Consider the following 14,319-nt stretch of genomic DNA (forward strand, 5'->3'; position numbering starts at 1 on the left):
ACAACCGGGAACTACATGTGACATATACTATTGGTATCGGTATCGGATTAGACCCGGAACTTGTTAATTATTGGTAATATTGATTATGTAGTAACAAAAGGGAAATGGTGTAATTTTTATTCTAATTTTATGTTGACCGGGTATAAAACATGGCGGTATTGGTGGCATGCATATCCATGTAAATGTATAACATGTAATTTCTATTGGATCACTGTGAACATTCAAACATATTGAAATTTGGAAAGTGTTTTCACCGTAAACATTAAAAGTTATTCAACATGATGAAAAATGTATTTCTGCTAGGCGTCCCAAAGGGTTTTAATATGCATATTCAAAACATTTTTATTACTTTGTTAAGGACAATGTGTGCAATATCCCGTTTATTATATGACAGGATACACACAACTTAAAATATTACGCTGACGGTTATTTATATAGCTGTTATTAAACGACAATATATTTGTTCTAAACAAGGAAGTATTGCATTCTAACGCGTGGGGCCATTCCACAGGGAAGATAACTTGTCAGGAATAAAATATAGTTATACAATATTTGGATAAGCCTTCAAGTAGAATATATTGCTCGGTGAAAATAGTTAATCGATGATTGCAAGCATGCAAAGATTTTTAATACAGTTGTGACAGATAAGCACCGAGATTTTTTTTATTTGCTTAGAATAATTGTATAATATTTTAAAAAAGCTGTGCACGCCTTCAGAACATGTGATTTACTGTAAAAATGTACACAAAAAAAAAGAAGGAAAAGATACAAATGGCTCAATCAAAATAAATAAGTTGAAGACAACAACATGACCAAAAAGAAAAACGACGACAAGAGACAACAAGAGACAACAAAACACTACAACATATATTGAGGAGTATGCACCACAAAACCCAACACTGGGGTGCTCCAGAAGGACAAGTAGTTTTTGCTCAACTTGTTGCAATCGTCGTGTTGCTAAGGGCATAATAAAATTCTCTGATTAGTTGCATTCGATGATATAACACTATGCGGGACGAATTTGAGGTAGGGCCATTTTCCCGTGAGTTTTTTTCATTTGATTAGCTAGGTAAATCATGTAGCCCGATAGATACTGATTATAGTATATGAAAACACGTCACATCATCTATTTTCATACCTTGAACAGGTATTCCTACAATAATCAAGGCCAAGACTATTGATTTTTTTGTTTGTTTATCAAAACCAATATTGATTTTGTTTGAAAATGCCCCTGAGGAGCATTAAAAAATGAATTATCAACTAATGGATATTCAAAATTAGTATTGTATTAAAAAACATTGTGCTTCAGTTAGCGTGTTAATGTTGGTAGGTGATTTGTAGCGTACATGTATATCACAGCTTTGTGTAACTTAAAACTAACAAAATATTAAACAAGAATGTGTCCATAGTACACGGATGCCCCACTCGTACTATCATTTTCTATGTTCATTGAACTATGAAATTGGGATAAAAACTGTAATTTAGCATTTAAATGAGAAAGATCATATCATAGGGATCATGTGTACGTATACTAAGTTTCAAGTTGGTTGGACTTCCACTTCATCAAAAACTACTTGACCAAAAACTTTAACCTGAAACGGGACAGACGGACGAACAAACAGACGGACGAACGAAGGGACGGACGGACAAATGAACGAACGGACGCACAGACCGAAAAACTGAATGTCCCTAAGTGGCGCCTAAAATAGGGGGTTAAATATAAATACAAGAAACATTTAATAATCTAATTATCTGATATAAATCAGCTAATCTGATTCAAGATCGGTCTCTGTTTTAATGCCAAGAAGCCAAAAAATATCGGACGCATTTAACTGGGATGTTGTTTTCCTCAATCTGGATGTATCTATATCTATACACTGTTCCAGCTTTTAAGGTTTACCGTCTATATGAACCGGACAACAGCGTACACCAGTTGGTACTAGAACGACTTGCATAACAAACACATGTGATCTGGTCTTTTCTGCATGGCATTGTACCAAATGAATCGATCCTATGTTGTGATACAGATTCAACACTTTCTTGATGTTTTACCTATAGTCACGATTGGTTGTGTAATTGATTTTTTTCTGTGGTGTTGTTTCATTTTCTGATGACTTTGGTTCCGGTGTAGGGACGGTGGTACAATGTAACAATGCCAGTACTAGTATCTACACAGTTGGTGGATTGGCGATAAAATTACTGTCTGCATTTGTTACATATCATACCATTTTCTAAAACGTTCTTGTTCAAGATTTAGAAAAAATATTTTTGTCTTGAAATTTTTCTGCTATGGCCTTTTTTCGTTATTTGTATAACACACACAACATTTGGGCTTCATTGCTATATAATCGATTCTCGTGTTATTGGTTATGCACAAGCACCTACTTCAGTGTGACTCTTTGAATTAAACAAACATCCGAAAAAATGTGATAGAAACATAACATTTTAATATTTCAACATAAAAAATGAGAAAAATTAGCGTGAGATTTGAACCCCATCTTAAAAACAATCCATTATTTACAGTTTAAAGCGCTACCGATGGAGCCACGGCGACCCTTGAAAACATAGTCGATGTTAAGCAGCTATATAGGTAAAATTTAGTGATGTTCCACTTTTTATTAAAAAAGTTGTTTTTTCGGTATTAAGGACACACTAAACCAATTTCATTTTTGAGGGGAAAAGTTGTATAAATTACAACAACAACAAAAAACATAACTTTATTTTGGTTTGAAATGTCCGTCTAGGGGGATTCCCTGTTTTTCTAACCTAAAAGCACGGTAAATTCCGTATATTTGACTTTCATCCTTTTTTGGAGGTTAAATTAACTATTTTCAAGACATAAAATAATACATAAAAATCGAGATATTGACTGAAAAACATTTTTATTTCATGTTTTTATCGTAAATTTTATTCTTTCAGCACTTTTTGAAATTGGCCCTTCTGCGAAAAAAATTCAGGGGAAATTGGCCCTACCTCAATTTGCCATTCCAGAATTGGCAAATCTAACTCTGTTGTTTTACAAGATAACAAACATATTTTTTGGCCAAGTGATACATGTAGGTAATTAAAAAAAAAAGGAAATTTCTCTATATGTCTCAATGTGTCACTGTTGTCACTACAGCTGATTAAAAGTACATTTCCCATGGGAAATTTAAGAACTCCCACGGGAGTATTAAAAGTACTAGTACTTTTCCCATGGGAATTTTAAAGTTTCTATGTGTGTTTTTTTATTAAACAAAAGATTCTTTCGCAATACACATGTATGTGTGTACACTTTCGATTGATTCTTTAGTTTAAATATTATTCAATTGTTCCATAAAACTAAATGTCCTTTAAAATAATGGCTTCATGATTAGAACAATATATATCAAAGGCATTATTTTGTCATGGAAGGATTTCAAATATATTATTTGCCTCGACCTGTATGAAATTCCTATTAAAAATACTGAAAAATAGTATGTCACCAATATTGTTTGGAATTATATAAGAATAAGAGGAGATAAAAGTATAAAGGTATACATTTTGTCAATCAACGAGATCGCAATCCAACAACACAAAATGTCATTTGAACTCTGGAAGATAGTTGTCTCATTTGCAGTCATACCACACCTCCTTGTTTTTCTTATTAGCACTTTTGAATTGAGATTAAATAAATTTGAACCATACAAAGGATCATTTATTTTTTTGGTGCCTCGAAGCTATAAAAATAAGAAGATGTGGTATGATTGCCAATGAGACAACTCTCCACAAGAGACCAAATGACACAGAAATTAACAACTATAGATCACCGTACGGCCTTCAACAATGAGTAGTCAATAAGTCCCTTGGATATTTTGTTTTCCTAGCAAAAATGTACAACTATTGATGTTTTACTATAAATGTATTCAATATGTAAAAGTTTAAGAACAAAAAAATATCTAAAAACTGACTTCTTGACCTTCAATTTTTCTTGTGACCTTCTGTCCTACCTTCTTATTGATGAATGTAGGGATAAAAGTCATAGCAAAAAAGTAACGGAAAAAAGTCATGGAAAAGTCACAGGAAATAAATTCACAATAATGATTATTGTTGAATTTGTTTTATGCTTAGCGAGGACGGGTTTGATAGCCTCTTTGCATGTAACACATGGCATATCGGGGGTTTTACCTCGACGGTCAGGTGCTTACGGATTTCCCATTGCATGGATCTAAAAGTAGTAATAGACGTGTTAGGAAAGGGATTTAAATACTGCGCTGATGTTAAACAACAATACCAATTCAAGATTTAAGTGTGGACTGTCTCAAAATGCAATTGCATTGAAAAGTATAATAGTTTGTCTTTGTTTTTGATACGATAGTAAGCGAACGGTTAACGTCGACTCCAAATTTTAAGACGTCAATTGGCCTTTCGTACACATGTAGATCTTCATACATTCATTTTTAGGGGCTAGCTGAAGCCCGACTCTTTATATTTGTTTGATTAAGGAGTGCAAAACAAAACTTTAAAAAAAAAATTATGTAAGGGTCAAGAATAGAAATGACGGATTTTACGGCCACAAGTCCAATATATATATAGTTACATTAAATTATACGATTAATAGTCAAATAAGTCAGTTCGTCTCTCCCCAAGTCCAGCACACAATTCTACAATTTGATTTGATTCGTGTCTTGGATGTCTCCACAAAGTTCCGAAAACCTAAATGTTTTAAACATCTGATGGCATGTTCGACATAAACTTGACATTATTAAATTCTTCTATTTAGTTTCTTGCATTTTCTTTTTTCCCTTTGCGGTTTTGTCTTATTTGGTGTCTTCTATATGGCGTAACAATTGGTGAACGGTTCCCATCAATCTTATCACCTAAAATAACACAGTTTGGAGGAAAATCCAATTCAAAGATAGACTAAGTGACAATTCTTGGAAGAAGATTGTCTTGCTGCGCATCGTTTTAATGTTCAAGAAAACCACTTTTCACGAGCCGTATACGATTCGTATTGTCTACTTCTATCTGGGTATGAATACAATAAATGGACAGACGAACGAAGGAAAGAACGGACGGATGGACCCATCCACTTACAACTATTTACCGTCCAATTGAGAAAGCGGAGTGTATAGTGAATGTTAGGCAAAACATAATGAAGGAAATCTAGAAAAAAAATTGCAGGACATATAATTTAGCAAGCTTTGCATGAAGTGACAATGAATATTCCATTTTCAAAATATCCTCCTGACGCAATGATAATAAAATTTACTTCTACATATGAAAATTTAACGCCACTTTCAACAATATCTTAATTAAATCGTGGTGTTCTGTTTTATTGGTGGAGAAAGCCGTGTTACCAAGAAAAAAAACCTTCCGACCCTTCACCGAAACGTAAATGTAACATGCTTGAATAGTGCCCAAATGTGGTAATCTTTAAAAACTTAATTCGATAACCTCTTCCTTCCGAAAAACTAATTGACAAAAGTTGATAGAAAGAAAGTGTCAGTAAAAAAATAGAATTAAAATAATTAATTCACACATTTAATTGCCAGAGTGACCTTTCTAGATAAAAAAGAAAGATAAAGATAATCAAATTGAATACGCTTTTGTTTCATTTTTTTTTTAATTGTCAAGTAAACAAATTTCTAGGTTTTTTTTATCAGAATTTAAAGTTACACATTTTCCTATTCTAGAAAATGATATAAAATAAGGAGACGTGGTATGATTGCCAAAGTAGCCAAATATCCACCAGAAACCAAAATGACGTAAATGTTTGTACTATACGTCACCGTATGACCCTCAACAAGGAGCAAAACTAATCCCGCATAAATGCTATGAAAGGCTACGACATGAAAAGTATATTTTAAATAAATTTCAAATAAACGAACATTTTATACAAAGATTGATGTAGAGCAAAAAATTGGATTCGGATGTGATTTGATTGCAGTGTTTTTTCATTCATTTATTTTGATCACTTTGCGGATTATATAAATATCCTTGTAATCATTCAACAAAATAGTAAAAAATGGGGAAACAAATGTCTTAAACTTAATCGATCACTACTATGAAACCATGCAATTTAATGATGATATTAATAACGATCGTGTTGTTTTGCTGGATATTCCTTGGTGTATTGTGGAAGAAATTGTTATCATTCTATTGTTTAAAAATCATCTCGATCAGCATTATCAGGTTATTTAACTGAATGATTAGCTGTGCTTTTTGAGATGGTCCCCACTATAGCCTGTAGTGGTATTGGTATTTAACATCAGCGTCAAAATCGTAGTGACTTTCCTAAAACTTCTATTACAAGAATGAAGTGTTAGGGTCCACAGTTTGGAAAGGTTTTGTTGCTTCAGGCCAACTATCCTGATCTCGCCTCTAGCTTTTCTATGTTTCGGTATGCGGAAGTTATCGATGTATTTCATATCATACCCAACTTTTGGTTTTACTAAAATTAACAGAATCTTAAATAATGATATAACAATTTTGCTGTATGGTGTTACGATTAAAAAATCAGATTTTATTTGAAATTGCTTAACACCACCGTCTAGTTCTGTCGCATAATACAAGAACTGAATAAACTTTTGATAATTCAAGCAAATGAAATTATTTAATATCATAATAACCTTACCCCAAAAATACACTCAAACCTAAAAAAGTTCCTACAAAAAACAAAAAACAAATTGACACAAAAAATACATTGAAATCGCCAAAAATACAAACAAACAGAAAACCTTTTAAACAATCCCACAAAAACAAAACACACGCAAAAACAAAATATAGCAAGACAAAACAAAAAATGTGTACTTATATACTAGCCATGTAATTGCCATGTTTCTTTATTTATTCATGGATCAGTGATTTTATAAACTGTTGATTACTAGCAAGTGCTGTAGAACAAGTATTAGATACAATATAAAGGTAACAAAGAAACAGGCCGGTAACAACCGTTGCCGGTAGTTTTTCTGCACGAGTAGTCAGGTGAAGGTCCGAGGCGATAGCCGAGGACCTTGACCTGACAACAAGTGCAGAAGAACTATACGGCAGGTTGTTACCGGCCTGTTTTTTTGTTACCTTTGTATTGTATCTGACTAGTACGACGTTTCAAGAAAGAAGTAGTACATTTTGCATTTAGAAGAGATAGCAAAATTAAACAGATTAGAAACCTAAATGGCCATATACCAGTGAATGAAAGTTACAGTTTAATCCATTTTTTTTTAACCTCCCATCAACCGTGTTTTGTTTTTTTCAAGAAATTGAAGAGTCTAATAATTTTATAAAAAAAGAACCATGTAAAGTAAGAGATGAATGTATTACTCATTTTAGACTTTTTTAAATCCAACTTCGCAAGTAAGTAATGTATGAAAAAGATTTCAGAGGTAAGCAAGCTAACATTTGATTTTTATTTGGGGAAAAACGGAAAAAAAGGGGGTGGGGGTTGAAATAAATTTAAAATAAACAGGCTTGATCCTTTTTTTGTTGAAAAAATGCAGAATACGCCATTCCATTTCACTCATTCTCCTTTAAAAATAATTAAAATCGTACGTTTGCTCCCAAATATATGAATTCAATATATATGTATTCAATATATATGAATTCAATAACAATATAAATGTATAAAATAATGAATTTCCAATTTCATTAGTGAATGAAAAGTTATGAAAAATGGATTTTGTCATGTTAATAGATATAAATAGGCATATATTTTGGATTTTTTTTAATTTTTCATATTGCTTATAGGTTTTTATATGTCTCTAATAGTGTTGATCAGGATTATGTCACCAACATTGTTTGGAAATATATATGAATAAGAGGAGATAAAGGTATAAAGGTATAAATCAACGAGATCGCAATCCAACAACACAAAATGTCATTTGAACTCTGGAAGATAGTTGTCTCATTTGCAGTCATACCACACCTCCTTGTTTTTCAGATTAGCACTTTTGAATTGAGATTAAATAAATTTGAACCATATAAAGGATATATTTTGTTGGTGCCTCAAAGCTATAAAAATAAGAAGATGTAGTATGATTGCCAATGAGACAACTCTCTACAAGAGACCAAATGACACAGAAATTAACAACTATTATAGATCACCGTACGGCCTTCATCAATGAGTAGTCAATAAGTCCCTTGGATATTTTGTTTTCCTAGCAAAAATGTATAACTATTGACGTTTTACTATAAATGTATTCAATATGTAAAAGTTTAAGAAAAAAAAATATCTAAAAACAAAATTGTGACTTCTTGTCCTTCAATTTTTCTTGTGACCTTCTGTCCTATCTTCTTATTGATAAAAGTCATAGCAAAAAGGTAACGGAAAAAAGTCATGGAAAAGTCACAGGAAATAAATTCATAATAATGATTATTGTTGAATTTGTTTTATGCTTAGTGAGGACGGGTTTGATAGCCTCTTTGCATGTACCACATGACATATCGGGGTTTTTACCTCGACGTTCAGGTGCTTACGGATTTCCCATTGCATGGGTCTAAAAGTAGTATTACAAGAATGAAGTGTTAGGGTCCACAGTTTGGAAAGGTTTTGTTGCTTCAGGCCAACTATCCTGATTTCGCCTCTAGCTTTTCTATGTTTCGGTATGCGGAAGTTATCGATGTATATCATATCATACCCAACTTTTGGTTTTACTAGAATTAACAGAATCTTAAATAATTATATACCAATTTTGCTGTATGGTGTTACGATTAAAAAATCAGATTTTATTTGAAATTGCTTAACACTACCGTATAGTTCTGTCGCATAATACAAGAACTTTATGAAGTTTTGATAATACAAGCAAATGAAATTATTTAATATAATTAACAACCTTCCCCCAAAAATACACTCAAACCTAAAAAAATTCCTACAAAAAAAAAAAAAAAAAATTGGCACAAAAAATACATTGGAGTCCCAAAAAATACAAACAAACAGAAAACCGTTTTGGAAAAATCCTACAAAATCAAAACACACGCAAAAACAAAATATAGCAAGACAAACAAAAAATGTGTACTTATATAGTAGCCATGTAATTGCCATGTTTCTTTATTTCTTCATGGATCAGTGATTTTATTACCTGTTGATTACTGGCAAGTGCTGTGTAACAAACTATAACGACAGAAAAAATCAAATTACGCAAAAACTACTATATCTAATGACAAAAAAAAAATCAGATATTCTATCTTGATGAAAAACTACATCCGATGGTATTTTTTTTTAATTCATAACACTGTCCCATCATGAGCTGAGTGCAGTTTCAGGAACTTAGTGCATTTAAGGCGGCATATGTGGTGTTTAGACGCTCCCAAATAATATATACAATCATGTTCATCCTGTATACACGTGTGTAATAAACCCTTCCTGGTTGAATGAACATGAATTTCAATCGATTACACAGGTGACAATCATTTGAAAAGATATGATTATAAAATTGGGAAGTATTTATTTATTCATTTTAACATAGTTTACGTCTATATCTTATGTCCTTTGCGCCAACGGTATCATCCCATCAGATCCCTATAGTGCAAAATCCTGTTCTTAGTGCACGAAGGAGGACTGGTCCTTTATGGTATTTCTACGGACACTTTCAACATTTTGACTTCGTCCGTATTATATTCTGTACAGGCAGTCTATGTAGACGACTGACAGGAAATGCAAATAGTAAATTGAAGCCATATAATTAGTCTCTGTTGTATCTGAGACTACTATAGCATGTGTGTAATAGTACATATGAATAATGTAAAGTGATGTGTATTCATACTAGTATTCAATTTATCATCGGCAAAACTGATACAGTCTCAGAGCAAAAGCGTATCAAGATACAAGAAAATGTGGTATGAGTGCCAATGAGACAACTCTCCATCCAAGTCACAATTCGTAAAAGTAGACTTTCAATACGTTTTATGTTACATAACTTCCCAGACAAGTTATCTCTTTAAGTTCATTTTCGGTACTCTCACACTAATTAGCTGTGAATTGAGAGTCTATTACGGAACAACTTCAATTTATCAAATGTAACTCTACAATGTCATGAAATGCACCAGTGAATTTCAACTTGGTACAACGCTAGCGCGGGATGTTTACGCTTTTTGATAGGACATTTGCGCCTTTTGATATGATATTTGCGCCTTTTGATAGGACATTTGCGCTTTTTTAAATGATCGTTTGCGCTTTTTAAATGTACATTTGCGCTTTTTTTAAAAAGACATTTGCACTTTTTCTAAAGGCCATTAGCGCTTTAGTCACAAGACTTTCAAGCTTCATAAACATAAATTTCCTTTATCATGGTTAAAAGTTTTAAAATCATTAAATATCCAAAACACAGCACATTCATATACATGGTTGTACATACAGCTAAGAGTTATCCTTCTCTTTCTTTATTTGATGTTGATGGGTTACGTTTCCACTGACCGATACCCCACATGATTCTTTTGTTTGGGGGGAAAGGGAGGGGAATCAATTTCAATAAGTCCATGAAAGTATTGAAAATTACATATTATTCAGTAAGTGAAAGAAAAAAAAGTAATATCTGTTATTTGAAAAAATCAAGCAACTCTAATATGTTTATTTTGTGAAATGAAAATAAGTTACAAATGACCATCGCACTTTAAGAATCTTGATATCACTACTTGCAAAAAATTAGAGAAAAATGGTTATGAAATTTCACATCCGACAATAGAAAAGTCCGAATTACTAAATAGTTCGCCTTATAACAGCCAAAGTCAACACGAACATCAGGTGGTTAAAAAATGTAATTTCGGTCTCCACCATGGACGAGTTTCTAGGACTTTCCAGACAATGGAATGAACACAAACGTCCGGCGCACTACTCCGCAGCTTGGCGCATGGACCTTCATGGTTTTTTTCTCATTTGAAAAAATAATCTTTAATATTGCGATTATTTTTTCCTTATATCTTACAATAACTGTAGTTTCGTACGTGCTTCTTCTATCAAATAGATCTGAAAATGCCCTCTATTATATTTTTAACAATGATATTATCATAATTATATTATAACAATCATGATATTTAAAAACATAAGATTAAAAGGCATAGAAATTAACTGAATGCACCACATTGGCTGACGGGCAATAAACACGGCGGGCAATAAACACGGCAGGCAAAATCAGCTGATCAGCAACACGCATCGAATAATGTTTTATGTTAACAAGTAACATATAGTTCATGTAAATTGGTACACATCTGAAGCGTATTAGCGACACACAACTTTAATATTTCTTCCTATGTTTGCGTTATAACACAAACCTTTGCGTTATAACGCAAACCTTTGCGAAATAACGCAAACCTTTGCGATATAACGCAAACCTTTGCGTCATAACGCAAACATTTGCGAAATAAAGCAAACCTTTGCGAAATAACGCAAACCTTTGCGTTATAACGCAAACATTTGCAAAATAACGCAAACCTTTGCGTTATAACGCAAACTTTTGCGAGATAACGCAAACATTTGTTTTATCTTATTTCTTATTTTAGATTCAAAGAAAGCAGCAGTTATAAATGGAGGAGGCTGCATATATTAAAATGTATTCCCCTTTGTACTCATTGCAAAGTTAAATGCTTGAATATTTAGAACATATCATTGACTAATAATGAGTAAGATAATAGATATAAGAAGATGTGGTATGAATGTCAATGAGACAACTCTCCACCCAAGTCACAATTTCTAAAAGCAAACCATCATCGGTCAAAGTTCGGTCTTCAACACGGAGCCTTGGCCCATACCTAACAGCAAGCTATAAAGGGTCCCAAAAATTATATACATTATGATATATGTATATATATTTTACAAAGAAAATTGAGTAAATTGAAGTTATATCGAAGAATATAAAAAATCAACTCTGCTTATACAGCTATAGCCAAATATAAATATACTTCCAAAGTAAGCTCTCGTTTGAGGATTGTGTAAGGTTGGTTAGATCCAAACAAGCTACCTTTTTGCAATAAAATGAAGATATTTTTTTAGTTATTATTAAATTATGTTCTCTCCATTCAAATTTCTACCCAGGCATCTTAAAAGTTACTTCACTAGATTGAAATGAAAATTCTATGACTTTCTATCAAAGAATCTGTATCATATTCTGAGATTTAAAAAAAAAACGATTTCTTGCATCAAAATTTAAAAAAAAATGTTTCTTTATTATTAGAGAGGTTTAGCAAAGCAGACGTGTACGTGTACGGGTACGGGTAGTAGGGAAATTCCCTGATGCAGTGCGTTTTACGTCATCAATGTATGCGACGTTTTACAAGTACACGCCATTGGGAACTTGTAAGGCGGGATTTACACGTAAGTAAAAACTTCTGAGTTTTATTGGATTTTATGAACATTCTTTCAATGAAAATAGCAGTAAAATAATTTCTTTTTTCTCTCGGGAGTATGCAGCTCTAATTACATTGAATTCAGAAGATTATTTTGTTGTTTACAAATGAAAAGAAATATATGGGCCGCCAAGCGGGCACTTGTCACTGAAATGTACCTAAAATGAATTTATGAAGAATATATCCCTTTGATTGACGTTGCCGCAATACCTTGCTACCAACGGAGGAAAACAAAGTGAATAATAAATACAAGAATTTCCTTCTAAATTGACTCTGTAATAGAGTCTTCCTCCCTATCCATATCTTTACCATAATTTTGTTAACAAATTACAAGTTTCATACATTTATTTTGATTTGTAGAAAATATTTCATATCTTACAGGACACTTAAAGATGGCATCTTGTACTCCTGCAAGAAAAAAGCAAGCAAGATTTTCTGTGGCTGATGATATTAAACTGCTAAGGGAGGTCACATTAGACAATCCATTCCGAAATAAAGGGAAGTGGATAGAGATAGGCGAAAAACTCTCGACAACAACCTTCCTAATAGATGGGAGACGGGCTAGAGAGAGGACCAACTTGTTAATTACCCAATTCAAAAAAGATAATAGGGAAAACTTGAAAAAGTAAGTGATTTTCCAGGGGTGTCTTATTTACATTTTGTACATTGGTACATTTTTTCATAAAAATAAAAATAAATATTTTCCAGAAAATGAGCAGCCCCCTGAAATCAATTGCCTTTAACTTAAGAACAGGAATGAAAAAGATTTATTAAAAGTGTAAAAGTGTTTAAAAAGATTTATTAAAAGTGTAAAAGTGTTTAAAAAGATTTATTAAAAGTGTAAAAGTGTTTAAAAAGAGTTATTAAAATGATTAGCTTTCAAATCAAATGATAGTTCTTTTTGTTTTGTGTTTGATTTAGTTTCAAATATAAAGCCTTCCAATGGAGTGAATTAATTCTGCTTGATTTATAATTTTACATTATATGTTTTAGATCAGGTATAAATGAGGAATATCGCGAAAGAGAAAGTTTACTGGAGGAGGTGATAGGTTTGATGGAGGAAGAAGAGAGGAAAAAGGATGCAGATAAAGAAAAAACAGCTTCCCTAGAAAAGGCTTCCCTTGACATTAGAAAAAGGGCATTAGAAACCCTGACACCCACAAAAGGTAAGTTAAAATCATGATAATTTTAGTTTATTTTTGGTATTCTATATTTACAATACAATTTGTATAAAATGACTCGCCTCAATCAGTTTGAAAAATAAAATGGTTGTGGTTATTATAAAAAAAGAAGATGTGGTATGATTGCCAATGAGACAACTCTCCTGAAGAGACCAAATGACACAGAAATTAACAACTATAGGTCACCATACGGCCTTCAACAATGAGCAAAGCCCATACCGCACAGTCAGCTATAAAATTCAAACGAGAAAACTAACGGCCTAATTTATGTACAAAAAATGTTTATGTTTGGTTCTGCTGTAAACTATCTTTTTATTACTATCTTCATATGCCCCTAAAAACAGAGATGGTAAGAACAATTTTATGGTTTTTCGTTGATTTGAAACATGCATTTTATTGCATACGTTTTTGAATTACAAAGGTAAATCATAAGCACAATAATTCATTATTTTATTGTTTTAACCTTTAATTGGAAAGAACATATTTTCATGTGACCTTCTATATACAGATTGTGATGCAGAAGAAGCTATTAGACCAAAGAAATCAAAATTATCCAACAACATTCTTTCTTATCTGCAAGAAAAGAAGGAAGTAGAGATGGAAATAAGGAAAGAGGAGATGGAAATGAAGAAACGACAACTACAGTTTGAGAGGGAGAAATTTGAGTTGGAGAAAAACGAGAGGAGACAGAGAATGGATATTGAAAGACAGGAAAAGATGATGATTTTTGAAGTGTTTAGAAAGCTCGCGGACAAGAACTGAATTAGCTGATATTTTTGTGAATAGGAAAAATAATTTTTTCTGATATTATACAAAATATTGATTACTCTAAATTTGATGTAAT

General features: G+C 32.4%; 1 protein-coding gene across 1 annotated transcript; it reads left to right on the top strand.

The window, feature by feature from the left end:
- Positions 1-12,121: 12,121 nt before the first annotated feature.
- Positions 12,122-14,319, top strand: LOC127707627 (histone-lysine N-methyltransferase, H3 lysine-79 specific-like). The gene is made up of 4 exons (XM_052212240.1): positions 12,122-12,262; positions 12,676-12,919; positions 13,288-13,460; positions 13,984-14,319. The coding sequence occupies exons 1-4, from the start codon at positions 12,205-12,207 to the stop codon at positions 14,235-14,237; spliced, it is 729 nt and encodes a 242-aa protein (XP_052068200.1). The 5' UTR covers positions 12,122-12,204; the 3' UTR covers positions 14,238-14,319.

This window comes from Mytilus californianus, unplaced genomic scaffold (genome assembly GCF_021869535.1).
Source record: "Mytilus californianus isolate M0D057914Y unplaced genomic scaffold, xbMytCali1.0.p SCAF_7, whole genome shotgun sequence".
NCBI lineage: Eukaryota > Metazoa > Mollusca > Bivalvia > Mytilida > Mytilidae > Mytilus > Mytilus californianus.